The sequence below is a fragment of the Emydura macquarii genome, unplaced genomic scaffold (assembly GCF_026122565.2).
Source record: "Emydura macquarii macquarii isolate MOO-44397 ecotype Brisbane River unplaced genomic scaffold, CSIRO-AGI_Emac_v2 contig_1348, whole genome shotgun sequence".
Classification (NCBI taxonomy): Eukaryota; Metazoa; Chordata; order Testudines; family Chelidae; genus Emydura; species Emydura macquarii.
The window spans coordinates 9,022,409-9,050,111 of NW_027131485.1; the positions used below are offsets into that span (position 1 = coordinate 9,022,409).

A 27,703-nucleotide genomic window follows, 5' to 3' on the forward strand; every position below is an offset into this window, starting at 1 on the left:
AAACAAATCTGCTTTTTCTTTCCCCAGGGAAACCAGCAGAATCAGACATAATTACTAAAAAATGAATTGATTTGGAAGGGTCCCTCAAACTTTCATCAGCAAACTGAAGTGAAGGAAATGTTGGGATGGAATCAGCCCCACTCTGAATTCTACTACATATCTCTGGCAGAGATTACTTATAACTAGCTCTCAAAAATACTTCTGAAGAAGCATTTGTGCTTTTTGTCTACACTAAATGTCATGTATTCTCAAATTAATTTCCTAGAGGTACATATACCCAGAACTCACATCCTTCTCAAAAAACACACACAGAAATGTCATATGACACATGATAAGCATTGGGCTATATATTGCTAGCTAGACCTGATTGGAAAATTTAAAGATGTCGGGAGAAACAAAACTTTCCCTTCTCATTTTCCAACCTTCAGCATTCTCAATAATTCTCACTATAATATTTGCCAAGCAAAGTATTAACACTTCCAGCAAAGTGCATCTTAAGTTTGTTAGCCAAGTGTTGTTGCCTCCTTTTGTTATGATTATAAAAACACTTATTTAAAATGGGAAAAATAAGCAAAGAGAATGTAGTGACCCTTGTCTTTGTTATCACACATCGTCTTAATCAGGGGATTTATCACAGACTATGAATATAAACACTGGGAGCCCCTACTCAAATTATTGCTTACATAAAAGATCCTTGACAATCTAACACGTTTACAGGTCTGGTGTTGATTATTTGACTATCTAGGACAACTGAATGTGCGTTCATTTTTTAACATTACAATTTTCATGATGTCCCATTCTAGATGCCCAAACTATGAGTCTAGATACAGAGCAAATATTTTTCTAGAGCCAAGAGAAAAAAAATCACACACATGCACACACGCACACGCGCGCAAATCCCCAGATCACATACAATATACAGCAATGTTAGCCAAGAGAAGAACTAGGCATTATGTTTTGGAAAAGTCCTACATCCGAGTTTGCCCAGCAGCGGCTGAGAGTGTTGACAAAGCCATTGGCGTCGTGGGGAAGAATGCAAAGTTTTCATCACTTTAGAACCATTCTTTCCTCACTGTTTGTTTAAGAAGAGTACTTTTATATTGGGAGATAAGGGAAGTCATTTCAAACACAATTCTCTTTTTATTGTTCTGGAACGACAGCAGAAGGGGTGAGATTTAAAACAAAAAACCCAGTTCACTTACAGATAGAGGAACATACATTTTGCCATATCATTCTCAAACCTCTCTCTCATCCAAAGTCTCCATCTTATTAGTATCATCACACAGTCTTTCAGATGGAACATGTCAAATTGGGTGCTTCTGAAATCCACACTACCATATCCTGTGTCATACTCCAGTGGCTAGACCACATATAGAATTCCATTTGTTTTTGTATAAGTCTATGATTTCCAAGTATCTGCATGTGTCAATTTTATTCCAATCCCTATCCAATGAAGAAGTCTTGAAAGTCTAACAATGAAGAGTCTAACCAAAAAAATCAGACCAGTGTAAGAGGAGCATTTGGCCCAAAATACTTAAGAGTTTACTGTTTCCAAAAATAGAATTATACTCATGCATTTAAAATTAAAAAAAAAAAAAAGTATTTGTAATCAAACTGAAGTACGGTGCAGATATTTCCAGTTCATTTTTCAGTAATTATTTACTTATATACTCAAACCTCTCCCATCTAAAAATGCAATTATGCAAAACAAAACATAGTAATGTTGGGGTAAAGAAATCCCCTGCAGTGACACAAGGAGAATCGCATCATTTCCTTTCTATAAACAAAGTGGGTTTTTTTTCTAGTTTCACAATTCACATTTAAATATCAAGTTCCAAAAATAATAAATATCTACCTCTTAACAGAATCCTTTTCATCCACAAAACCCAAAGAACTTAATGATCGCACATTAAGCTGCTTTCATGTCACTTTCAAAACTGACAATTGTCTGAGGTGTTGAAAGTCTGAACTTTTACACTTAAAAAATCTTTGTGCCAACAAAATTTTATGCAGTGATAATAGCACCATCCTTCTTCAAAGTGCTTTATCAAGTACCTCCATTCTGCAGATAAGAGAAGCTGAGGAAAAGAAGCTAAGTGATTGTCCAAGGTCAGAGAGAGTCAATGTCAGGTTAGAATTCGAGCTCAGGCCATGGTTCCCCATTCTATGCTCAGTTTACTTGTTAGAAAGGTAACTTAAAAACACACCCAATCAAACCACAATTAAATATTTTGAGTGAAATCCTACTTCCGCTGCAGTCAATGAGAAGAGGGGCCAAGATTTCACCCTTAATATGTAAATCCTAATGGAGCAAACATTATTAAACAAAAGGTACAGTCAAGAAAAATAACTATAAATTATATAACAACTATTTCAATATGAAAATTGTAAAATACTGCAGTTTATTCTCTAGCCTTTTCTAGCAATGTATGAAATTATCAGAACACATCTCTGTAGAAACCTGACCAAGTTTAAGAAAAAAATTAGATTCTTTCTTCTTTAATATGATTACCAAAATAAGTAAAACCTTCAAAGTGTGGAAAGTTGCTCAGAAAGTCTGTTTAACGAGTGAAAATTGCACATAGCTTTTGATCTACTTAATTTCTGCTTTTCAAAGTCAGAGGTGCCATTGTGCATATGTTACTGGAGGGGATCCTACACTGCTTGCTGGGCTCAGAATATTTGAGTCATAAGAATTTGGAGTAATTCCAACCATGCCATCATTTTGAGGTGTTTCTCCTTTCAGAAAGTCATCATCTTCATCTTCAGTTGTTCCCTACACAAAGAGAAAAATGTTAGTGAAAAAAGAAAGATATTACAGTACCTTATATAGTTTCCAGACTTAGGTTTAAATGTCTTTACCAGGAAAAGTTATCTGAACCCCACAGCAGATTTACTGGAGTGTATTATTTGGTCCAGTAAAATAGAACAGTTCTCATGAGACTCCTGGCCTCTGCTTCATTACACAGCTAGTAGATTTCACACCACAAAAAAGGATGTATCTGACCAACAAGTACAGAAGTCACAGAGTTTTAAGGAGTAAATGAAGAGAGGTGGCTGTTTGGCAAACGGGTGGGAAGGGCATTCCACACAGACAGGGGTGGCAGAAGGAAATTAATCAAAACTTAGATATTGTGGAGATAGGTGTTCTAGAAATTCTTTACATAGGCAGAAGCTGGAATAATTGGCAGAGCAGAGGGGAGCTTTAGTGACTGTAGTTTATTGTGAGACTAGATCCAAAACAGATACGAAAGTGGCATTCACAGACATCATCACAGGGGCTTAATAAGAAAAAACAAAGTCTCTTCTACTACACAGATCACTGATTCTCTATCTGGGCTGGCAGCTTAACCCACTAGCCTGTGTGTCAGCTCCTCCTTCAATCAGGACAGAGATATCATCAGTGCTTAATTTGTGCCAGGGCTGAGCCCCGGCACCCCTGGGCTTGCTCCATCAGTTATGAAAGTAAAAAAATTGCTCAAGTTCTGGCACCTCTTTCATTATAAATTAAGCACTGGGTATCACTGTATCTGTTTGAGGATTCACAGCAGTTGGCCCATAGTGCTAGCATGGGAGCACAACTATGAAAACATCCACAAAAGGAGAGATCAAACAGTTATGTGAGGGCCAGGATGATATCTCCATATAGTCAGATAAAGAATGCATTTTCTATGTACACAGAACTTCCTGAATCCTGCATAGCCGACTAATAATTCAGTGCTGGTTTCCCACTAAAGTTAAGCATTTTGTGACCTAAAAACCCCCAAATTACTCCCCAAGTAGGAGTAAGCTTCCATAAGTGTCAGTTGATGCAGGATTTAAGATTATTTTCTTTAAACGCCCCCCCCCCCCCCAAAAAAAAAAAACAAAAAAAACCCACACACACACACAAATGATTTCTGACAGGAAGGAGTTACCTTTTTAATGGGTTTCTTAAGCTCTTGAAGATCTTCAGTACTCAGTTCTTCCCATATCTGATAAATAGGATCAATGATCTTCTTTGATCTGATAACATAAATTGTAGTATAGTACAAATACGCTAAATAAAGTCACACACAAGGAGTTATGAACCAGGCACTTCATTTTAATATTGCACTATGTAATACTTTACATTTCTCTAGTGCCTTGCAAAGGATCTTATACACTTTATAGACTAATCCCCACAACACTTTCCGTGGTAGGTAAATTATCTCCATTTCACAGATGGGTAAGAGGATGCATAGAGAGGTTATAAAGAGACAGGAATAGAACCCAGATCTCCCAATTATGTATTCTAATGCAGTAGACTGTGCTCCCTCAGCCAAGTATAATTTTCTTCTAGCCTATAATCCAACCCTCAGGATTTATTGGACTTCTGTCCAGCATTTTTATTCCTTTAGAGCAAGGACTCCCTGCAGTCCTTCTTAGGCTAGGAGATAGATTTTTTCACACATACCATGTTAAAGAAGCCATATATACAAACTTGTATAGATCTAAGAATATAAGCATTCCAGGCTAGTGAGCTTCAAGAACAGCCCATCTAACTAACAAAGAAAGCCTCTGAAAACAAGCCAGATCCCCTCTCTCACATGGTGCCAACCCCAGAGGTGCAAGAAACTACCACTCAGACCTCAGTACAACGTTTTGTTACGCTAATATTATAAATGGGACTCATTAAAGAGGGGTAGATGAAAGAAAATTTGCCTCAAGTAACCTTTAAACAAATGCAGTTTGATGGGAGGGTGGACCCTTTTCCTTTCCCCACATCCCAAAACCTACAGTGTACACAAACTTCAATTCTCCAGCTTCTGGCGGTCTCATTCCTCCAAAAGCAACTTATGTGGAAGTAAAGTAAAGTAGAGTGTTTTGACTTATAATAAAACAATGCATTTTAGAAAAGCTGAACAGTCGACTGACTGTATGTGCTTTCAGTTTCGTTTTTGTAAGGCAGAAATTAGTTTATTGTATTTGAAATCTATACCTTTTGAGAATGTAAGGATCAAAGGGGAAAAAACTGTCTAGTGGGTTAGTGCAAGTCTGTACAGAATCACCCCCACTGCTGCTTCTGATGACTGGTAAAAATTGCCTGTTGTTCCTTTCAATAATGGTGTAGCAGAACACCAACTGGTATTTCCTTAAACAAACAAACAAAAAACATAGATAAGTGTAAGTATCTCTAACTACATGGAAAGCAAATAATTTCAGAAGATATTAAAATAGGTTGAGATATATTTCATAAATATCCAAGTTTTAGCATAAACTTCCATTTGACTGACAGCAGGAGTTACCAATACAATCAGAATAAGGGGAGCTTATAAATGAAGTCTATCTAACCCCTTTTACTTGGAACAGAACCTTGCTGTAAATAATATAGCAATCTGCACCATCACAAACAATGAAATAGCTCTACTTCACCACAGGGTTTCACTGTATTTGTATGAGCTATAAACTGGTCCTGCTCAGTATACAGGTAATATTTTCAACATTGAAGGGACTATAGTATGTTATACTATAATACAGACATCATACAAACACACACATTTACAAAAAATGTTTTTTAATCTTCAAAATACAACATTATGGTTATACATTCAGATTGATATGTGCCATATAAAAATTAAACTGAAAAAAATAAATAGTTACCTGGTAATGGCAGCAAACAAGTTAACAACAGAAGGTAAGCAAATCTTCAGAGGGTTTAGCTGACACATGACAATGCGTTCAAAATTTAAGTTCTGCAGGTATGCCAAACCTTCAAAATAAGGATGGTTTACAAATATTTAGGGTTTATACAGTGTTTTTCCATATTCAAAGCATTGTACAGATTCACCTTAAGTCTCACAACCCCCACGAGGTAGGTACATAACAATCATGCCTACTTTACAGATAGGGAAATAGAAAAAAGTGACTTTTCCCAAGGCCATACAACAAGTCAGTAGCAGAGTTCATATTAGAACTTTCCCAATTGTGTGCCTATTTCTCATTATTACCTTAGAGTAATAAAGGACAAAGTCATGTTTCTGATTCAGAGAATACTTGGAAATCAAATGCACAAATTCACTATAAAAAATTGAATATTAGATTATAAGCATTAGATAATCAACCTGCAAGTTATGTGGCACTTACTCATGGGGCCTACACAAACAAAGCAGCAACACCGTTTGAGTCATATGCTAGATGATGGTACAAATGTACAGTGTGTGGAAATTCTAATCTAGAGCGACTTTTTAAAATTATTCAGCATATAGATTTTTTCAGATTTTAAAAGATCACATTTTTGGCTTCATCAAGCAACATATTATTTTTGGGGAGAACTGGGATGTTATCTTGCCAAGCAGCTGCGTGTATGGCAATGAAAGAAAGCTTCCGCAGAGCATATAAAGAAGATTAAGAGAAAAAAGAAATATAAGAATGATGTCTCCAGGCCAAGCTATTCTGTCATATAAGGAAACTCCACTAATAATAATAAAATAAATGTAAGAAAACGTTTTCTAATCTGGCAGAATTATGCTCAGTATAGGACCAGGAGGCTTTATGGTCTTTTTATGTTCCAATCAATGAAAAAAAAATCAATTAAATATGCCACCTACCTCTTATATAGTGCAATTCATCAGTAGATCTCCAAGTTCTAGACCAGCCCCCAGTTTAAATTAGTGAAGCAGCAGATTGCTCTAATTTATGCTCAGCTGCTCACAGTCTTACATGGCCCTTCCCATCAGCCAGGATGGATAAGGGCATAGAGACACTCCAGCCACACACTATGCATCAGTGACTGAGGGGGTGGCACAGACTCTTTACACCAGCTCTGTGCCACAAAGTGGAACCCCCCACCAATTTACACTGATTTGCACTGGTAAAACAACTCAAAGCATCCACTAGTGGGGCCGCAAGTCTGGCCCAATGACTATCTGAATTGTTTTTACTAGTTATAAAGAAAGTTATCCAGCTTTGTATTCCAATACAAATACAAACAAACAGTCTTATGCATTTTGTTTAAAATATAGTAACTTAATTTTACCATAATTCACTTGACAAAATTGACCATTAGGAAATTAATATTTTTATAACTTGCACATGAATTCTGTTTTAATTTTATATTACTGACACTTTGAATATACTCACTTTTCCTTAAGTTTCCATCCAAAAGTTGCTTGTGGCGGAAAATGAAAGCATAAAACACAGCCTGGCATGTGGAGTAAAAAGGTCCATGAAGAGCAACATCACAGTAAGCTTTTGTCCCCGCATCCTGATTATCAATGTATATATGCAACCAGTTAACCAACAGATCCAGGCATGCTTTCACTGTACTATAATGGAGAAACGTGGTCTGTAAAAGCACCATAAACTCATGTATGAAAGATATTTTAAAAGATATTTAAGAATATTAATGCGTACTCTACATACAAATAAGCACAGAAATCATACTGTAAAGAAGTAGATTACACTGCCAGTCTCGTCTTCTGTGCCAGCAGTTACTGAACTGTCTGCAACAATACTTAGAACCCCAAGCATCAGGAAGATTAAAACATTGGGAGGAGTGATGAGTCCATGAGAAGATCACTTACAGAGTGGCCCACAACATAAAAAGTTTGGAAATCCACTTGTCTGAGTTCTGAGGCACAAACAACGAGAAGTCTTCTGGTTCCAATATCAAATTAAGTTCAACATTAAATCATTAAGCCCACTGCTTATAAAAACAGTATCAGAAATCTTGAAGACATACCCCATACTAGATAACGTTTACAAAGAAAAAAAAAAGTCTACTCATTCACTTATTGAGCGTTCAAACCATAGACCAATCTATGCAATGAATAGGAATATTTGAGCTAAATATCTCAGAGGCTTAAGTGCAACGCCTATCACATTTGAAGATGTATTTTCAAAAATAAGTTTAGGAGCTGAATGTCAGAAATGTTGAGCACCCACAATTCCAACAAAATCAATGAGAACAATAGTACCCTGATAAATCTGGCATTTAGTTACCTCATCCTCACCCAACAGGCATTAGTCCACATCCCATAAACACAAAACTTTTTGGAAAACTTAAAAAGAGAACCCCAAAAGGGGAACAGTAAGGACATTTTAGCTCAGAGTTATGGCTCACTGGCAGAGTTGTGGGAGGAGAACTGGCACAGTAACCTTTTCTATACTTAACTCTGGTAAATGCCATAAATCCTTCACTTTTGACGATATACAAAGTATAAGATATTTAAAATGATCTAACAACACTACTTACACAATTGGAATAAATTTACCCCTTGCCAAGAAGCTGCCAATATAACTTCCGGCAGTCTGTCTAATCACCGCAGGATTATTTGGATTCTGCAATTTTTTCCAAAGATGGTCTAAGAATGCTTCCGCAAACCCCTGCAAAACATGACAAAAACACATTGAAACTATTCATCCTAGCGCTGCTGCCATCTGTAAACAGACTCCTGACATCAGTGCACTCATTATTGGTATAAAAAAACAAATACCAAAAGGTTACTACAATTTACAATTTATAACTACAAAAAAAAAAAAATGCAAATACTCCTACAAATGCTGAAAGGGATGTTCTTTGAGAATTTGCATATTTTTAGTTTTTAACACTGTGCTGGTAAAGTCTGAACTTTGAAATGTGCAGGAAATCTACCAGCAGATTCAGCAGCATATTGCATAAGAAACATATGGGGAGATGGAGTGGAACAGAGTAAATGTAACGCAAATCCTGCTCAAAATGAGAGGCAGAATATATTTGCTATCTTGACATTTTTTGAAACACATAAATGAAGCTGTATTGCATTGAACCTCAGGTTCAAGATTCTAGCTGGTTCTTGTAAATAGTGAATGCATTTCCTGTCTCTCTTTAAATGGGTCTGGATTCCAGTCATTTGTGGTTTAAGACAGTACTGAATATGCAACTTACAGTGGAGAATTTGTAGTGAGGAGCAGGAGGTAGAAAGAAAATAGGGACACAAATGTGCCTTTTCAGCCAGATCTGGAGTGACACTGGGATATACCAGTTAAATTAATCAGTTTAACACAACTTTTTCAGCTCAGAGAACAAAATAAAAACATGCAACAGATATAACAGGAGAGGTGCACTTTAAGAAGTGTATGTTTCTACTCACCAATTTAAAACTACAGATGTGAAACATGAAATATTGTACATGACACGAAGCATGGGTTGGCAAAATGAGCTTGTCGAAGACAGTAACTAGATCCCGATATAAGTCCTTCGTATTGTTAACATCAAGCTTGCCTAAAAAGAGGGGGAAGGGGAGTTTCTTCAGTCACAGTGGAACTTAAGATCTTCCTCAAAGTTGCAGTGAATGTTTTAAAGGAACACTGCCAGACAGATTGGACGCCAAATGTTAGTGGTCTATAAACGCAGCATTAACAAATTCCTCCCGATATGAGTTTCAATTAAGTTTTTTTAAGGTTTGGATTTAAACATTCCCCGAGCTATTAGATATGCAAATATTGCAGTATTGTGCTAGTGCAGATAGTATCATTGTTCAAGATGAGTAAAATACAAAAAGTAAATTTGATTTTTAAATATTCTCTCTTATTTAATAATTTAGAGGTTTAGCACCATAGATATATGTTTAAATATAGCTTTCCAACAATATTCCTTTCAGATATTTATTCTTAGAAGTTTCAAAAGAGAAAAAACACAACTACTTGATTTTGCATTTCATATGATTTAAATTCCAATTTGAACTGAATGGTTGTTTGTTGTATATCTACCTTTAATATACAAAATAATCTATAATTCTAAGTATCAAAATAATACTCAAATAGAAGCAAAGGGGCATTGAGGATATTTCAGAGATTTTAAGAAATTTTACAGCACTAAGACACCACAGAACTCAAAAGTACACTAGGGCTAGTACAAAACAGGTCCCAGCATCAGGAAGCCAAAACTGGCTTCTTTGCCTCATCCTCCAATTGTAGCTATGCCCAGCAGAGATTGGTTACAGCTTGAAAAATCTAGCCTATAGCATCTTGCTGAAACAAGAACTTTACTGCTGAAAACCCACATACTAGAGGTCCAATCTTGCACTAGCAGAACTCTAATTTTTATATTTAATTACTAACAAAACAACAGGTTCAGGTACATTATTACCATCTACATGGCAGATATCTTTAATATAAGAAAACATAATGTTCATCAAAATATCCAAGCGTTCTGCTACTGGGTGGGCCATCATGTCAATCCTACTGGAAATATCTTTGTTTTCTTTTGTTTCTTCATCTTCCTCCTGCCAGATAAAATAGCAGTTAAAAAGCTCTCATATGTTCTGAACCACAAAGACACTATAAATAAATCAAAACGTACTTTCTCTGTTCAAAGTCATAAGTTTAGCACTATCAACATAGTTTAAAACTATCACCATCAACTACGTAATTAATTCTCATGCAGCTTATTTATAAGAATTACAAGCAAATATACACAGATATTGCTATGTTGCATTGATGATGGGCTTAAGTTAATTACTTAGAACTCTGTAATAAACTCTAAATGTATTTGCACATATTTTTAGTGTAAGCTCCATTCCCCTTTGAACACATGAATCTCTGACACAGTGAGAATAGGTTAACAATTTGTCAACTATTCTGGAATATTTAATTTTTATGGTAAATTTCCAATGGTGCACAAGGGAGACTGGACATGGATTTTTAATGGGAGTTCCACCAACATGAATAACCAATGGAATGTCTGCCCATAGTTTTAACTTTAACTGTAAAATTTCTTAGGGTTTGCTTTCAGATGTTCAGTGTTGTTTTAACACAAAACAATGGCAATTCAATAGCTAGAACTTTTCCTTCTAATGCTGCAGCATATCATTAGGGGGACTGTACTGCTGGAGGTACCAACTTTCAGTAAGTCTAAGACATAAAGTTGAGGCCCTGAGGTCCTTAATGTTCCCATAAAGGGGTCCTAACTAGAGGTGGTGGTGAACAGTAATTCCATTTTGCAGAGGATTTTGACATTTGTTTTAGTTCCAATTCAGAATGAAAAACAACATTTTAAATTTTTTTCCATGAAAGACCTGGCAGCCAAGCAGGCGGGGAGCCTGGAAGCTCCATCTCCAGGACAATCTGCTTGGTGGACTGCCCCATAGTCAGGGACCCTGGAAACCCTAATATTACTGGGACAGTCAATTTGGCAGGTTGCCCTGAATCTAAGGACCTGCGTACCTTGGAACCCAGGCTGCCAAGAAGCCAGGGCTTTCAGGCTCACAGCTCCCTGTCAGTCAGTCAGAGGGATTTCCAGAGAGTCAGGAACCTGGGCTGCTGAAAAGCCAGGCAGACAAGTTGGCTGGTTTCCAGTGGAATTTTGTCAAAAATTAACATGGCCCTGTAGGTATCAATTTTGATGAAATTGCAAATTCTGACAAAATGTTTCATATAATTGTTTCCAATCAGCTTTACTGCTAACCAAGGTGCTGGGGTCTTGGCCAAATTCCACTTGAGTCATTACTTTCTACCTACTAAATATTACGAAGGCTAAAAACCCCAATGTGGCTGAAGATTTGGATATTTCTTGGCAATTCATTTACAACCTAGTTATAACAAAGTTAGTACCTCACACGCAAAAATTAATACAACTCAACTGTTATTTAATTTTTTTAAATATAAACATTCAATTTTAGAGAGCTTAGACAACCAACCATGTCAAAGAGTCCTTCCTCGGTGGTTTTTTCCTTGCTATCAGAATTATTAGCAGTTTCTTCAGCATCCTCAATATCTTGTCGTGGGGCACTTACCTGTAATTATAGATTTTAAAAAATCAGTTTTTTTTAAATAAACCTTGGGTGCAGGAAAATGTAACCACACTATATTATTTAAGTCAGATATAGGTGACACTATTAACTCAGTGTTCTGAGTGCTAAATTTTGTCCTTGATCAAATACATATGTTTTTAAAATACCTAACTATATAAACAAACACACACACTCACTCTCAACTGCTTAAAACTTCACTCAGATAGTTCATATACATCTATGTAAGGATTAGGATGGCAAAAGGATTTAGGGCTTGATTTGGTAGCTATGTACATGAAACTGATTTTCACTAACTTAAATTCCAGGGCTGCAAGAAGGGCCTTATCAGGTCAAGTGGCCTACAATTATTATTGACACTGCAATGATGTGAAAGGTCTTGGGTCCATTTCTGAATGGTCTCCGAATCCCTGACCAAACAGGAGTTGGAAAAGCTAAGGAGGGAGCAGACACATCTTTTACAGGGGAAGGTAGGATAATCCATTGCTCACTAGCAATCTGACAGATTTATATTGAGGTGCTCCAAAATGGAGACCCATGAAATCCTAATTACTCAAAATGCTTTGTTTCTTTGATGAGTGAAAACCTTCCATATTAAAACAACACTGACAGGTATTCAACACATGAAAAGCAGATTATAAAGATGGGTCCTTGGGCCCAGATTCTAATCTACAGTGTGTGACATGCAACACCACATAATTCAAAAAGCTTCTGTTGATATGTGACACTCACTCAACCCTGTAATCCAAACCTTATTTTGGCATGTTCAAGATTGTGCTATATAATTTCCACACAAAGTATAATAGTTGTATATCATATATGCTTGAATACCTAGGCACAATTGTACAGTTTTAAGGTGCAGCATTAGCTCTTGAGTTTTAATTTACTTGCCTTTGGAGCTTAAGACTGTGAATCCTATTTAAGTGTAATTTCTGTTGAGGTTTAATATTAAGACAATACATTGCTGGCACTTAAGAGAGAGCCAATTTCTTAAAAGATAGTTTGTTCCATACTTACATCCATCTTTAATAGCTTTTCAACAATAAGTTCCAGAATTTCAAGCCTCAGTGTTGGAAGATACACAGTAATTCGCAACAGGTTATGAACATAACATTCCTGTAATACAGCATTATCATGAATATAGATTTTCCCTTGAATTTTAAGTGACAGTCATTTCTTTCAAGGGTTTTAGAAACCACAAGAAGCAGAAGTGTAGCTACCAAAGTGCCGAACCACTAAATATCTCTTATCTAAAGATTTGAAACCAATGTGGATGTTGTACAGCTTACAATTCTGTCCTAACTTCTAAAGAGTTGCCAAAAACAAGTTAATATGATGTGCTTAAACAAGAGAATGAGGGCATCAGTAACTTCTTTGTCAATCATTTTCATGTGCATCTAAACAATATATGTGCAAAAGTGAAATCTGCTTAAAATGAACTGATATAGTGAAATTGTTTCATTCTAAGTCCCACATTATTTCCGTGCATTGTAATAGGCAATTGACAATTCCAGATACAGCAAATCTACGAGAGTGAAGTGTTGTGAAACAAGTGACTTCACCAGAGTGTCCTGCTGTTTTTAACTCCCACTTGGTTTAGAGTCAAATTGTGTGTGTACACACAAATATTTTGCACATACAAAACTACATTAAAAATCATTTTTAAGGTTGCAAAGTCAAGCACTCAAAATGAAGAAGTAACAAAACCAACATTTTGCCCTCTTGTGCAAATGCATTCTGATTCAGCCTTTAATTACATGATCACATGCATTTTTTCCATATGACTCCAGCCTCATTCACTGCACATAATGCTCATTTAATTAGCAGCTATTCAACATTTAGTTCTCTCTTCATTGTTTAATGTGTAAACCACATGTATTATTACTGGACAATATTCAAACCCTGCTCTGAAGACAGAATTATAATTTTCTCCTGGGTTGTTCTATGGTGCTTGTCACTAGTACCTGAGTGCTTCACAAATATTAATGAATTTATTTTCAAAACACCTTTGTAAGTTAAGGGTGTATTATCACCATTTTACAGACGGGGAACTGAGGAAAAGAGAGATTAAGATCAAAAGTTTCCATTAATTTTGGATACCTAACATGAGAGGCCTAAGATCTCATATTTCAGAGTTTATATAGCACTTTAAATTATTGAAGCATGGCTCCTACTGACTTCAGTTGCTGCTGTGAGTGCTCAGCACTTCTGCAACTCAAATCCCAGGGTATCATGTTGGGCACCCAGAAAACAAGTAATGCACAATTAGAGACCATCTCTGAAAAGTTTGGTTTAGCTGTCTTGCCTAGCATCATATAGGAACTCTGTGATAGAGGCAGGGACAGAATCCAATTCTCCAGGATAGCAGTCAATTGTCTTAAGCATGAGACTGTTCTCTCTCTTCTTGTAATAAATAAATAAATAAAAATGAAGCAGGGATCCTACAGACAACAGTCTCCTTCACTACACAACCCTGATTCATTCCCAGAGCATGTCCATCCTGTGCAATGACTGAGGCAAGGCTCATGTGGAAAAAAAATAGCATGTGATCATATAATTAAAGACTGTGTCATAACGCATATGCACAAAGGATCCAAATTAAGTTTGTACAAGCAACCTTAATATTGGTATTTCCTAACTTTGAGTGCTTGACTTGCAACGTTGACAATATTCTTTTAATATAGTTCTTGTGTGTAACTTCCCAGGCTTTTTAAAAAAGCAAACTGAAAAAAAACCAAATTCCATCAGCAGCAGCATTGGAATCTTTAAGTCCATCACACAGATCTCTGCCACTTGAGCTAACAATAACTGATAGCAGTTGGCAGATTGATGTTGGTCCACATAAGCAGTGACAGAGGGGACTGAGGCACTACACTAGTGGATTTCACAGATATTTGCTGACAGCAAAGGAATGGCGAGACTCAGTAAACCTGGGGAGGGACAGTATTCTCTACCAGGCAGATTTTTCAGCCCAGTTCCCCCTGCGCCCCTCCACAAATCACAATGCCTTCTGCCCCATCCTCTCCTCCCTGTTCTTGTCCTTGTCCTATCTTTCCTCCATCCCTGACTCCTCATCCCAGTTCCATTCTCCTTGCCTACCCAGACCCAGTCACCGTCCTGCCAGACTCCCCATCCCAATCTCCCCTCCCCAGTCTCCTGGCCCATCCAGACCCAGTTCCCCTGCTCCCACGTTGCTTATCTGATCTGTCTCTACCCTCAGCTGTGGCCTCCAGTCGTTACCCCTTCTCCCCACCCACATTCCCCATCCCCACTGATTCCCAATCTCAGTCTCTCTCCATGAGCTCCTTGTCTAATCTCAGTGTCCTCCCATAACCCCGCCCCAGTTCCCTCCACCCCAGCTCTTCATCTGACCTCAGTCCCCATCTCCCCCACCAACATACTGGCTACCAGTCCTCCCACCCTTGTTTCCCACACCAGTTCCCAGTCCCAGTATCCTTGTCCAGCCAATTCCAGTCTCCCAATCCCAGTTTCCCTCTCCCATCCTGCCAGCCTCCAGTCCCAGTTCCCCCTTCCCACCCCTTCCACCATGTTCCTTGTCCTAATCTACTCCACCACCACTACCAGGGTTAAGTTCTTGTCCCTTCTGCATTAGAAGCAGGCAGCTTCCTCTTCTACACTGCTTGGACCTATTGGGAGTCACTGAAAGCACAGGAGAGACAGGTTCCTGCTCTCAGTTCAGGGATCTGACCTAGTATGGTTCATAGCAGACCAAAGCTGGAATTCTGGGAAAGTACTACTCAGCCCCAGTCTGGATCATGGAATCTTTGGGGAATTTAGCTACTAAAATCTAAGTCGTCTTTACTGAGCATGTACAAACTGCTCATTTTTCAAAGGCTTATAACTTGGATAATTTGGGAAAATTTTTATAGGGATGGCAAAAGGTAGAGCCCTGACAAAAAGCCCACCCATCCCAAAGTCAAATTTCAAGACTCTGCTCCAAAGAATGGGGATGCTGGAGGTTTTCAAAAAAGTTAGCCGGGATTTTTTAACATGGGCAAAACAACTTATTTTTCCCTTAGCCCCATTTTCAGAAACAGCTGAACTGTTTTGGCTGAAATTTTCGAAAAAATTAGCTGGAGGCAGGAACCCAGAAAGAAACTGTAAGTACAAATGGTTAAAGTTTTCCAAAGTTAAAAGCAACTGAAAATAAGGTCTTATAATGGGATCTGTTGGGAAACCTTAATAATTGACAGTAATACTGCATGCTCCTCCTCCTTCTCCTCATGTGTGTGTGTGTGCGCGCGTGCGCGCACGTAGCAATTGAGAAAAAGTATTCTCTTTGTTGGAAATTACTCAACAATATTAAAATTACATTCTTCAATACAGTGATCACTAAAGCACCTGACTATGCAATGTATCAAATGCCAAACTATAGTATTTTTCTACTACTTATACAGTTTAAAAGGTTAGATAGTCTGCTGGCTCTTACCAGAGTTCTTTCTGATTTATTAATGAAAGGAAAGTTTTCCACAAGTATCGGCATGAAAAATTGTGGTGTTCTGTAATAAAAAAAATACAGGAAGTTTTACTCAAAACAGAGGAAACAGTGAATTGCAACTATTGAATCTTTCTGGAAGTACAGTCTGGTTTCAAGAGAGTTTTATTTTCATAGATGTAGGATAACAAGTTGTACAAGATGTTTCTATGGGATATTACTGTATTATATAACTTTCCACAAAAAAAAGTAAGATGTTAATTTTTTATAGAATCAAAAGTTTCCCACCATTATCTTGGGATAGGCAAGAGTGGGGAAAAAAGAATGAGAAAGCAGTCTTCCATTACTTGATTCCACAGAAGCCCCTCCAATATTAACACTAAGCTGTCACAATTCCATTATTTGGGGGGTAGAGGAGGAGAACAAGTGATCTACACAGTATGGTCTCCTGTCTACCCAGTAGATTTCGATATGGAAATCTACACTAAAGTTATTGCAACTGAGGTAAGCACATTCCTCCCACAATATAGGGTTTCTAGTGCACAGCAAGAGGAACCAAAAACAGCATGGCTTTTGAGTAAACTATGCTTCCAAGTGGTGATAGCTTATAAGAACGGCCATAATAGAACAGACCAATGGTCCATCTAGCCCAGTATCCTGTCTTCCGACAATGGCCAATGCCAGCTGCTTCAGAGGGAATCAACAAGTAATCTATTCCCTGTCGCCCATTCCCAGCTTCTGGCAAACAGAGAGTAGGGACACTTCAGAGCAGTGGTTCTCAACCTTTCCAGACTCATCCTTTTCAGGAGTCTGATTTGCCTTACATACCCCAAGTTTCACCTCACTTAAAAACTTGGGCTTCGGCTTCAGTCCCGCTGGCCCTGATGACCTTATCAAAACGAACTCGCCCCCAGTTTGAGAGCTGCTGATATATAGAGCAGTATAAATAAGCCATTGTTCTGTATGAAATTGTAGTTTGTACTGACTTTGCTACTGCTTTTAATGTACCCTGTTGTAAAACTAGGCAAATATCTAGATAAATTGATGTACCTCCTGGAAGACCTCTGTGTACCCCTGCTTGAGAACTACTGTTTCAGAGCATGGTTTCGCATCCCTGCCCATCTTGGCTCACAGTAGAGGTGGTTGCAGTTGTGGCTTAGGTGAAACTCTGGTCCTTGCTTCCCCCACCACCATCTGTCCTCTCTGAGTCCTAACTTCCTCCCACTTCTTGCTTCCCCCAGCACCACTACACCATCCCTCTGGTCCCTGCTGCTTTCGCCTCACTCTTGACCTCTCCTTGTCTGAGTCCCCACTTCTCCCATCATTTCCTCGCTCTCCCCCTATAAACCATCCCTGTAAGGCTCTTTTATTTCTGTTAAGAGTCCAGACTACAATCACCCCATGCAGAAAGTTAAGCTGTTGCCTCTAGTATGTTTAGGCAGCAGCAGCAAGGGGCAGCAGAGAAACTCCTCTGCCTGAAGCACCAGGCAGTCTGGGGACCATGATTTTCCTCTGATTCAGGCTTTTCTGTTGTTCTGATCTGAATCTAAATCAATAGAGTTGTGGTCATTGATGCTGAGAATAGTCCCTGAAACTCTGGAATTGATAAAAATGCAACATTCCAACATTATTGTGTTACAGACAAGCAAACATCATAAAGTTGAGAGTTAGAACTCGCTTTGTTCAATCAATTAGTTTACGTTTGCGAGTTGGCGAAGCTGAAACAAAGCTTTGTATTAGCAAAAAGGACATACAAAACTATGGAATGACATACTTACGAAGGAACATATTTTGCTATAGTTTGTAGTGCTCTATGACATGTGTTAAAATTTCCAGAAAGATCTATAAAAACAAAAATGAGTTGTTATAATGAATTATTTTCTTTATCAAGTTACATACAAAGGGCTACTCTAGGAGCCAGCATGAACACATTCTGTTAGTCACTCACACTTTATAGTTCACCAGCGAAACTACACTTACAGGAGTTAGCTTTTGGAGTCAATTCTCCTTATTTCCAAAGTTACTGTCCATGTGTAAATACAGTGAATACTGGACCATGATCAATCCTAATTAACCACCACCAAAGCAAGATATTATTACAACCCCCGCATCACTGATCTCACTGGAGACTAGTGTCTGACTACATGTTAAGGAAGTCACACATTTTCTCTTTTTTTTTTTAAATGTGCTAAGGGCTGAAACTAGTTAAAGGATATAGAAAAATAATCATTGTCTGCTACAGGAATTATACAGACCTTAAAGGATCAGATTACACTTTTTTTAAGATGTGTAATGTTGAGAGGAAAAAGCCCACAGATGGCTCACTTCACCCCTATAAGAAAACTAGACTTGTGGTTAGACAGCTACTAGCAGAATTTATGCAGGAGAGTCATTCTAGAAAGAGAGTCAACTGTTGTTGAGTGTGAGAAGAAAATCCATATCTTACAAATATTTACATTTGCTGCAGAAATTCAATCTGATAGAAACAAAAACGTAGCAAAGGTTTTTAAGTGCCCCTCATTGTTATTTAGTTATATTTTGTTTACCTAAATCAAATGAAAACAAACAAATATCCAAGCTAACTTGTTTTTATAACAATCATGGTTCTAAGCCTTTGAAATAAAAATGTATTTCCTATGCACGCATCTCAATACAACAACTACTGTACCAGTGACATGGATTAAAAGTACTCGGGGCCAGATTATCATGCAGTTGATTTCAATGGGAGTTATATGCATTCAAATGCAAGAAGTGCTAACCCTTAGTACTTTTTCTAAGGGATGTCTCATTTTTCTACATAGGTTTGCAATAGTGCACATAACCATTAAACTGCATTGAAAAAAAAGTCTGCAAAAAGACACAATATACAAAAATTTTTGCTAATAGAATGAATAGAGCATATGTAAACCATGCTGCATTAATACTCACTTTCCTCATCATCATCAGAATCTGAAATATCCACATCATCCTCCCTTATGGTTACTCGAGCTGATAGGAAAGAGGATTGCTATTACCATAAACATATAAAACTTAAAAGGTCACACACTCAATGGCACAGATCAAAACTATGATTAGAAGAAAGATCTCATCTGAGCTACAGCCCCAGAATTATCTACGTTATACCAAAAACATAAGATGATCACAGGGTTTTTTCCATTCTGGGAGCTGGGAAGATTTTCCACATGGCATCATAGCATTTATTTTTGCTGTGTTTTTCATTAAAATTAGCATAATTTGTAAGTTATTTTAGGAAGAGGAGTTTCTATTATCCATTTAGAACATGTTTTCTAAAATCCAGGTAAATTAAAGACATTACAGTTAACATAATTCTCTATTGCATTTCATTTGTCCAAATAAATGCACAATGTACAATGACACGAGTGATAATTATAGTAAAGTATTCTAATTTTACATACATTTTAAGCTAATATTTGGATGATGAATAAAAGATGACCAAGAAAACTTACGGGGTATAAAATGTGAGACAATCATGCGGAGACATGATCTAAGGTACACAGTCTGTGCTGACACTAGATTACCAAGAAAACCCAGATATTCTTCCACCACATCTTGGCTTCTGCTCAACCATGGCAGCTTCTGCATTATTGCAAATAGCATGTGTTATAAACAATAATGTGAAATACAGAGACATTTTGAGAATTCAACCACTGACCTCCAAATGTAATATGTGCATACTTACCAACAAAATGCTGATTAGCTGCTCAAAGTCTTTGGTCAAGTATGCAACAGAAGCCCGAAATTCATGTAGCCAATTAATGATTTGGGCATCCTTCAAATAATCAGACAAGATAGATATAACAAAGTCAATAATATGACCCTATAAGCCAATTTCAAAATCTTTAAAACCCAAATCAAACATGACAATTATAAATAGAGTGGCTATTTCCTCATCTACATGTCAGGAATTTCTAAAACTCCCGTTAGCATGAGAATGAGAGAGAATGGGAGAACAGACATTTTAGTTTGAATCTACTTGTGATTCAAGAATGAATACGGTAGCACAATAAACACACTAATTTCACATCTAAAGATGTGGGTTCAAATTTGAACCTCAGTAAGCAAGTTTAATGGTTTTATCCAAACTTGCATTTATCCATATCATTAAACCACTGTACAATGTCAAAATAGAAAATCAAAAGATTGGTGCCTGCTTTACCCCCTCAGAAGCCATGTGAGGGAAAGATATTCTGCATAGAGATCTTACCACTCCTGCAGGCAAGAGACCATCTGCATCTGCTTCCCCACACGCACTCTCCTCTTGTCCCTGTACAACACTTTCTGTAGTGTGGAAGAGTGCAAGTGTGTGTGCTTCGCTCGGGGTGCCCATATTGTCTCCCCATCAATCCCGAGGGAGTCTGCCCAGGAGTCAATAATATCTCATGCTATGTTAACTCCTAAACAGAGCTCCCATTGTGCTATGGGATCACCCCTTTAAGCAATGGGCTGGAGACTCCCTGGCAGCATAGCTCAGATGGACCTCGGGAGAGCAGCTTTGGACTCTGAAGCCAGTACAGAAGCACAAGGTCTGTGCATGATCAGTCCTGTACCTCTGACAGATCTCAGAGGACCCACAGATTCTGAGAGAAAAAAACCACACCATTTCTTCCACAGGTGGTCAATGCAAGCAACACTTTCCCACCTCAACTCTCCTCCCTCCCAACTACAGGATGAATTTAGAGGAGATTCCTTAAAGAAATCCTTAAGAATTCCTTCCCCAGGCCCCACTTAGGTGGATTTTTTGCAGGAAGAGGTAATTGGGCCTTGGAATAGTAGGGATGCTATACATTAGAATTTGGATGCAATATCAAAACTGAAAGGAAGTTTGCTTGTAGAGTGCCTCTCATCATCAAGTTTACCCCAGAGCAATTTACACAGAATTTATTGTTGTTTTTGAGAGGGGAAAACACAGCAACCCAATAATACAGCATTATGCATACTGTAACATTCATATCGCTTTGCAATATATATTTAAAAATACATTTGTCATCACAAGATGACTACAAAGCAAAGACAGCCAGGCTAGATAAAAAAAAAAGAAGCACTCCCCTACACCTGGCCAAGTGGCAATAAATCTTAACAATTCATCAACTTAATATTAAGCAAATAATATTTGTTATATAAAATGGGTGCAATTTGCCCTACAATTACATTCAGTCTCAGGGAAAAAGCCAAATCAAAATTATCGCATTAGAAGATTCCTTACCTTTATTTCTGGATCTGACAGCTGGTGCTTTAACAACTCAAAGTCAGTAGTTTCACCCTGGGAAAATAAACACAAACTGTTTTCTGCCATATAATACACCTAAACAGTTTGAAATATAAGCTTATTCTCTACACTTAACAATGACAGCTATGAAGACGATAAATACTAGAAATCCTGTGAAACACAACAGTAGTATTCACAGATTGGTTCTCAATTTTAGCTAATGATGTGTTGTAAGAAATAACTTGTTTCTGAAAAAAGATGCTTGTAAAGTTACTATTTTATAAAATGTGATCCTTTTACACCCTCAGATTAGGTTGCCCCAGGGGTGCAAATTTTCCTTCTTTGTAGCTTGTGTAGGCCAAGCATATTGCATACACCAGGGGCTCCTTGTATTCCTTTTTTCAACCTCACAAGTATCCTGTATGGCAACCACCCCTTCCCCTTAATATTAGGGACCCCCTACAACTTCCAACATCCCCCCTCAGGCCTGGGAGGGTCTGTGTGTCCCCCCATATTCCTTTCCATCATATGCCTCAATCTCCCCCTGCCAAGGGATGTTTGCACACACACCACCATTCCACCCTCCTCCCATACCAGGGTCCCCATTCTTCCCCAACATGACAACAGCTGTGCGCCCCCCATCCACACCTTATTGTCCATGCCAAGGGCTCCTCTGCATACCTCATACCATTCCCCTCATACTGGGTTCCCCAATTTTCCCCCATCCCAGGGGCTGTCTGTCTGTGTTCCATTTCCACCTTCCTCTCCATGCTAGGGTATCTGTGTACCCTTTATCCAGGGTCCCCAATCCTCCCCCACAAAGGGTTCTGTGTGCTCCATTCCCCCAATACCAGGAACCCCATTCTCTCTCCATGCCACAGGCTGTGTACAAATCCCCATTTCCCACTCCACCACCATTATTATTTTGTTTGAAAGATAAATCATGCTATGTTGGAAAACATTAATGGATACCATCAATTGATCTATAGACTACAGACAAATACAATGATGCTTGAAGTTGCAGCTGTGCTAATCAAATGGCAGGAGCGCCATATAACCCCCATTTTTGCCCTTTCAGTTTTCTGATTCTCTCCAAAAAAATCAACAGGGTTCCAGCCATTGATCCCTGGAACTTCTGGAATGTACTGGATGTGACATTCACAAGTTATGTTATAGACAGACACATGCTAACGAGTTGAAAGTAAGGTCTTCACAAGTTTGCCCAAATACCAAAAAGAGAGTTAAAAGAACCTTACCTAAGTCAAGGGGCATATACTGGTGCCACAGATAATTTGACTCTGCATGCTTAAAATTGATACACTAATATAAAAACCCAAATATACCGAAAACACTACTCCGCTGCAAGGAGCTTAAGGAAAACAAGAGCATAGTCACCTTTTGGTATTTCAGCAAGACATCTGTCAACGTCCCACCAAACCTGACAGTCTTTCTTGGCGGGGAGCTGATGAATTCGTCTCCTCCCAACATCTTACAGTCTACACAGTAGGACAGAGATTAAAACAGCATGAAAACACCCCCCTACTACTACTGGCCCTCTGGGGTTTGACACGTTAGTTATTACCTCCCATCCTGTCAGAACGTCACACTTTAAAGCACGACGCGGCCCAAGCCTCTGTACACGAGGCGTGTGAAGCAGCCCGCCCCGTAAGAAGAGCCCAGCCACGCGTCCCCAGCGTTTTTAAGGCGTGAAGCAGTGAAAACGTCCTGCTGTCCTTGGCAGACAGACTCCCCGCGGGGCAGGGAGGGGAAGAAACAAGGTAACAGGGGAAGAGACGCCCGCTGCCCGGACCCCCCAGCTCCTCCCGCTCTCACCGCTCGCCCGCCAGCCGACCCTCCCCCGCCTCCTGGCAGGGAGCTGAGAGAGACTCGGCAGCGCTCCCGCCGGGGGTCTCAGCTAGCCGTTGAGCTGGTACCGCGCGCCGACTTCTCCTCGCGCGAGGCATCCAACCGCTTCCATGCTAGCTTGGGCCAGAGGAAGGAATGGCCGGCGTCCCCGGAAGTGAAAAACCATCCCCGGGCCCTTCCCCCACCGAGAGGTTCGTTCGCACCCCAGCGGCATCGGCCAGAACAGACAGAGCGCGCCGTGACGTGGCTGCTCTAGCTCTTCTCTCGCTACTCTCGGAGGACTGGCGTGAGGAGCGGGCCCCGCCCACCTTTACAGCGGAACGGTTAACGTCCCGGCCGGTTTAAACTCGGGCAACGAGCAACCCAAGCTCGGCCAAAAGGGTCTTGAGCTTCGGCAGCGGACCGGCCCCTGGGCAGCCGCGCCCGCGGGAAAGGTGCCTGGTTCTCTGTCGGGGTTGCTCCCCTGGGGCTCTCCATAAGTACACCAGGCCTTTGAGATAGCCTTGACCGCTGCCTGTCACAAAGGGCTCTGTCGTCTATAGCACGAAGAGACACCTGCGCAAGCTGTGCAGAGGGGAAAAGCTGTTCGGTGGTTGCTAAAAGTGTAACAGAGTTGTGGAGACTACTTGACTGCAGTCTGACTGTGGTTTGCCCTAGAACTGTTACATCAGGTTCCACAGAAGTCAGGGGAGAAATTGAGGGCTCCAGTATAAATGGATCCGATGCTTCGTGGAGTTTAAAAAAGGAATTATTTATATTTGTTAGTGTAACAGGGACAACCTTATATGGTTTAGGCCCATTGTTGAGGCCTGAGTATTCTGCCTCACTTAAATCAGACCAGGTTAGAGTCACAAAGTGGCAGCTAAACTGGGGTTTTGGGAATACCAGTGCTGCCTGATTCTAGGAATTAGGTGTCTACAGTGACAGTTAAGTGCCTAAGTCCCATTCGTTATATGGGAAGCCTGAATGCAAAAACTTAAGCACCAAGTGAGTTTAGAACACTACAGGGTTCAACAGCCTATCGCCTTTGGCAAATGAAGCTCATCCATACTAGGATCAGAACTGTGCTGGCTGCAACAGTCTAAAGATTAGCCATCAACCCATGACAACCCTTTCCTGTTTCTATACACGTTTGTGTAACACTGATCATTTTTGGCTTGAAAAGTTTTGTGATACCTCCATATTATCAGAGCACAGTAGTGTTAGGCCCAAGTCTCAGGAACACTTTGAGTCTCCCTCCCTCCTTCTCTAACTGTCTCTAAGCCCAAGCTAGATTTCTAGAGATAGCTCCAGGAAGTTACTCAAGACTGTGAGGTGTGACTATATAAACCATCTTGGAATATGAGGTGTGGGCTCTGGCCTGTAGGTACTGATAAAGGAATTGTAGACATTTATTGTTTAAATAAAAACAGTTATTAAGTATAAGCCCTTGCATTACTGAAAGCAACAATACATGATGCCAGTAGTGGACAGATCTGATAACAAGCTGGAAGAATTTTCAATTCATTCCTGATCCCTGAATTGTACATATACTACTAGTAAGAATGGATGGCCTGAAATCACTGGAATTAAGGGAGGCGTGCATGAATTGTGAAAGTGCTTCAAACAGACTTTGTATGTGGATGCAGAGATGAGTGGTGCTGTTGATAAAGTGGTCTTATTAACTGGACTTGGTGCAGGACCCATAGGCATTTTTAATAACTTCCGGCTTTCACCCATTGCATGGACTGATTTTAAAGGGATCCTAGCAGAGTTTGAAAATTGTATACCTAAAAAGAATGAAACCTATGAAAGATTCCTCTTCCACGAGTGTAAAAGGCAAAGAAAGTATTCAGGAATGTTACAGAACTGAAGCTAAAGATACAGCCTTGAAATTGTGATCCCACCTTAAAACATTTCCTGAATAGAGATAGGTGGGTGGTGGGCTGCAGAAACAAAAGGTATGTGAGTATTTGCTCAGAGACTAAGAACTTTTATAAAAGCCATACAAATCCACAAAGCATCAAAACAGGCACAACTGTAAGTGCAGACTTTGAGTATGGAGGAGACTAAAGAAACCATATATGAGGTTATGATGCAATAGAACATGAAGGATGGGCATGAGAGGAAAATAGGCAGTGCAAGACACCCAGTCCTGTCCAGCCAGCAATGTTTCACCACAGAAGACAGTCTTCTTACGCCTTAAACTTCAAGAGTTGAGGAGCAAAGTAAAAGCAAATGGTTATTGCCCCAAGTTGGCATTACAAGAATGACATCAGGAACCTCTCCTAGCCTCTGAAGCACGGTCGACCTACCAGTCAAGCATTGTAGAGCAACATGTATGCTTGCTTTTGCATAATGAGTTAATTTGAATATTTGCAGACAACCCTAAACTGTTCTAAAAAAATTGTGTGGATTTAGGCATCAGATTATTATTGCTATTTTACAAATAGGGAACTGAGATACAGAGAGTAAGTGATTTGCTCAACTGTGAAATACCCCTGACAAATTAAGTCTGCTCTACCTGCAGGGTAAGTTTCCCTGCCATCACATCTGAGCTTTGCTTGGTGTGGAGGGAGGGACTTCATGTAAGGGTAAAAGGAGTAATGGTGACCATAGTGGGGTTTTGGAGGAGACTAAGGCATCCAACCTATCAACTTTTCCCATTCTGTCCTTTTGAAGCAAGAAAAAAAAAATTAAAGGTTTCCATTATGTCTTGGCCACACTTCTCTGTTTGTTAGTTCCAGTGTGTGGTTTAAGTGGGAGACAGATGTGTATAAAGTACAAATGGTATGGAAGGGAGTTAGGATGGACCAGAGTGCATAGGGAGCACTGAATACACTCTGGTTAGTATTTGTCAGTGTGGCAGGGTATTGTCATAGCAGTGTCTGATTATCTCTGGCTATTTTCTGGTTTTGGCATAATAATGCTGGGGTTTTTATATCATTATCTATGTTAAAGGGGCCTACATATTTTTCCTCTCATTCTATACATTTTTTAAAATAAAATTTTAGTTGCCTATGCAGTTGTGTGTTATGCTATTAATCCATGGCCCTTTACAAAGTTTTATTTTTCATGCTTAGTTCTATCCTTGTCATCACTTCTATGGCTAAATTCTAACATATGATGCCAACACTAAAGTTTGTTCAGTGCAGCCTAGTCACACCTCACATGTAAACTTTTCAGATTCTCCCTGAAGTTTGCTTTAAGAAAACTGTGTTCACACTGTTGTCCGTAAGGAACTTACAAGGCCACAGCTTTGTTTTAGTAATAGCTTTTGGTATGGCTTTGTGATTCCTTTCTGAACACAGAGGATAAATTATGATTTTAAAACTTTTTTCCACCATAAATTTTAAAATGTGCCATTATTTACAGTGAAATGTACATTGAAATATTATCCTCGCATAGATTTGCCATGAGTGGCAAGCTGCCTGCAGCTTCAGATAGTCTAGCTGCATAAATAACTTTCTATTCTCCATGTAATTCACCTGAAATAACTGTAGCAACATGAGAGATTCTTGGCCTTTGTCCTTTCGAACAGTTGTGTGTTTGGTTATTGCACTTTATACCAGGTGCGTGACAGACTTTTTCAGAAGAAAGAATACATAACAATATTTAGAACTGGTATGACAAGTGCTCAGTTCTGTTGCTAATGGATAGATAGAACAACAACAACAAAAGCCACTGCCTTATCTTGCATTTTTCAGGCTCACAGCTAAAGACTGAAACAACAACAAGGGCAACCCAGATTATAAATATAGCTATATTGCAAGGAGATGGGTGACAACTGTTTTACCACATAGCTCCATTTTATGAACAGGACCAAACTGTTCCTTAAATGTGCTAAAGCTGCAGGAATCACAATTAAGGTTTCCTCTTAACTATGTAATGCACGGTTATCAACACATTAGGGGGAAAATGTGTTTAAAATCAGGTCTACTAGCCATTGTTCTATTTGTAGTGCTATAGGTGAGTCTTGTACTGACTGAACTAACATCTTGCTCCAAGGTAGTCCCTTAGTGGCAGATTTGGGACGTTGATGGCAGTGTGTGGGAAAGCTTGCATTTCCAAGACCTACACTGTCACTATGTGATAAAAAGCAGACTTCAGTCTCCAGCTGTCCCACTGGAACTGTTCACCAGTAGCATTCATTGCCAAAAGCGTGGAGGAGGGGTTTAACTGCTATGAGAGTTGCCATACAGCTCTGCAAGAGTCCCACTGAAACTGTTCTCAGTGCAGGTAGGGATTACTCTTAACTGTTAGTTTGTGAAGAGCTGGCAGTTTGCAGGAAATCAAAAAGATAGTTGTAATTACAGCATCAGTCATTCCCAATCAATGTATTGATCTCACTAGAGAGTGCATAAAATACCTATATCCATTCTCAACTTTTGCCTTGAATTTAAGAATTCTTGCCAGTTCAGTTAT

General features: G+C 39.1%; 1 protein-coding gene across 1 annotated transcript; it reads right to left on the reverse strand.

Annotated features, from left to right (window-relative positions):
* Positions 1 to 1,117: 1,117 nt before the first annotated feature.
* Positions 1,118 to 23,445, reverse strand: RRN3 (RRN3 homolog, RNA polymerase I transcription factor). Its single transcript, XM_067551074.1, has 18 exons — positions 23,267 to 23,445; positions 22,829 to 22,929; positions 21,431 to 21,487; positions 19,907 to 19,996; positions 19,674 to 19,803; positions 19,135 to 19,194; positions 17,985 to 18,048; positions 16,201 to 16,270; positions 12,768 to 12,866; positions 11,640 to 11,735; positions 10,091 to 10,226; positions 9,093 to 9,223; positions 8,216 to 8,346; positions 7,102 to 7,286; positions 5,623 to 5,731; positions 4,961 to 5,113; positions 3,918 to 4,005; positions 1,118 to 2,776 (listed from the first exon to the last, which is right to left on the reverse strand). The coding sequence occupies exons 2-18, from the start codon at positions 22,919 to 22,921 to the stop codon at positions 2,618 to 2,620; spliced, it is 1,851 nt and encodes a 616-aa protein (XP_067407175.1). The 5' UTR covers positions 22,922 to 22,929; positions 23,267 to 23,445; the 3' UTR covers positions 1,118 to 2,617.
* Positions 23,446 to 27,703: the final 4,258 nt, after the last annotated feature.

What these genes read in the sequence shown, in the direction of transcription:
- RRN3 (XM_067551074.1), bottom strand. Translation starts at nt 22,921, where the DNA reads ATGTTGGGAGGAGACGAATTCATCAGCTCCCCGCCAAGAAAGACTGTC. An exon ending in TGTCAGATCCAGAAATAAAG is followed by an intron (nt 19,997 to 21,430) that starts GTAAGGAATCTT and finishes GATTATTTGAAG; the next exon opens with GATGCCCAAATCATTAATTG. An exon ending in GGATGGAAACTTAAGGAAAA is followed by an intron (nt 5,732 to 7,101) that starts GTGAGTATATTC and finishes CTTATTTTGAAG; the next exon opens with GTTTGGCATACCTGCAGAAC.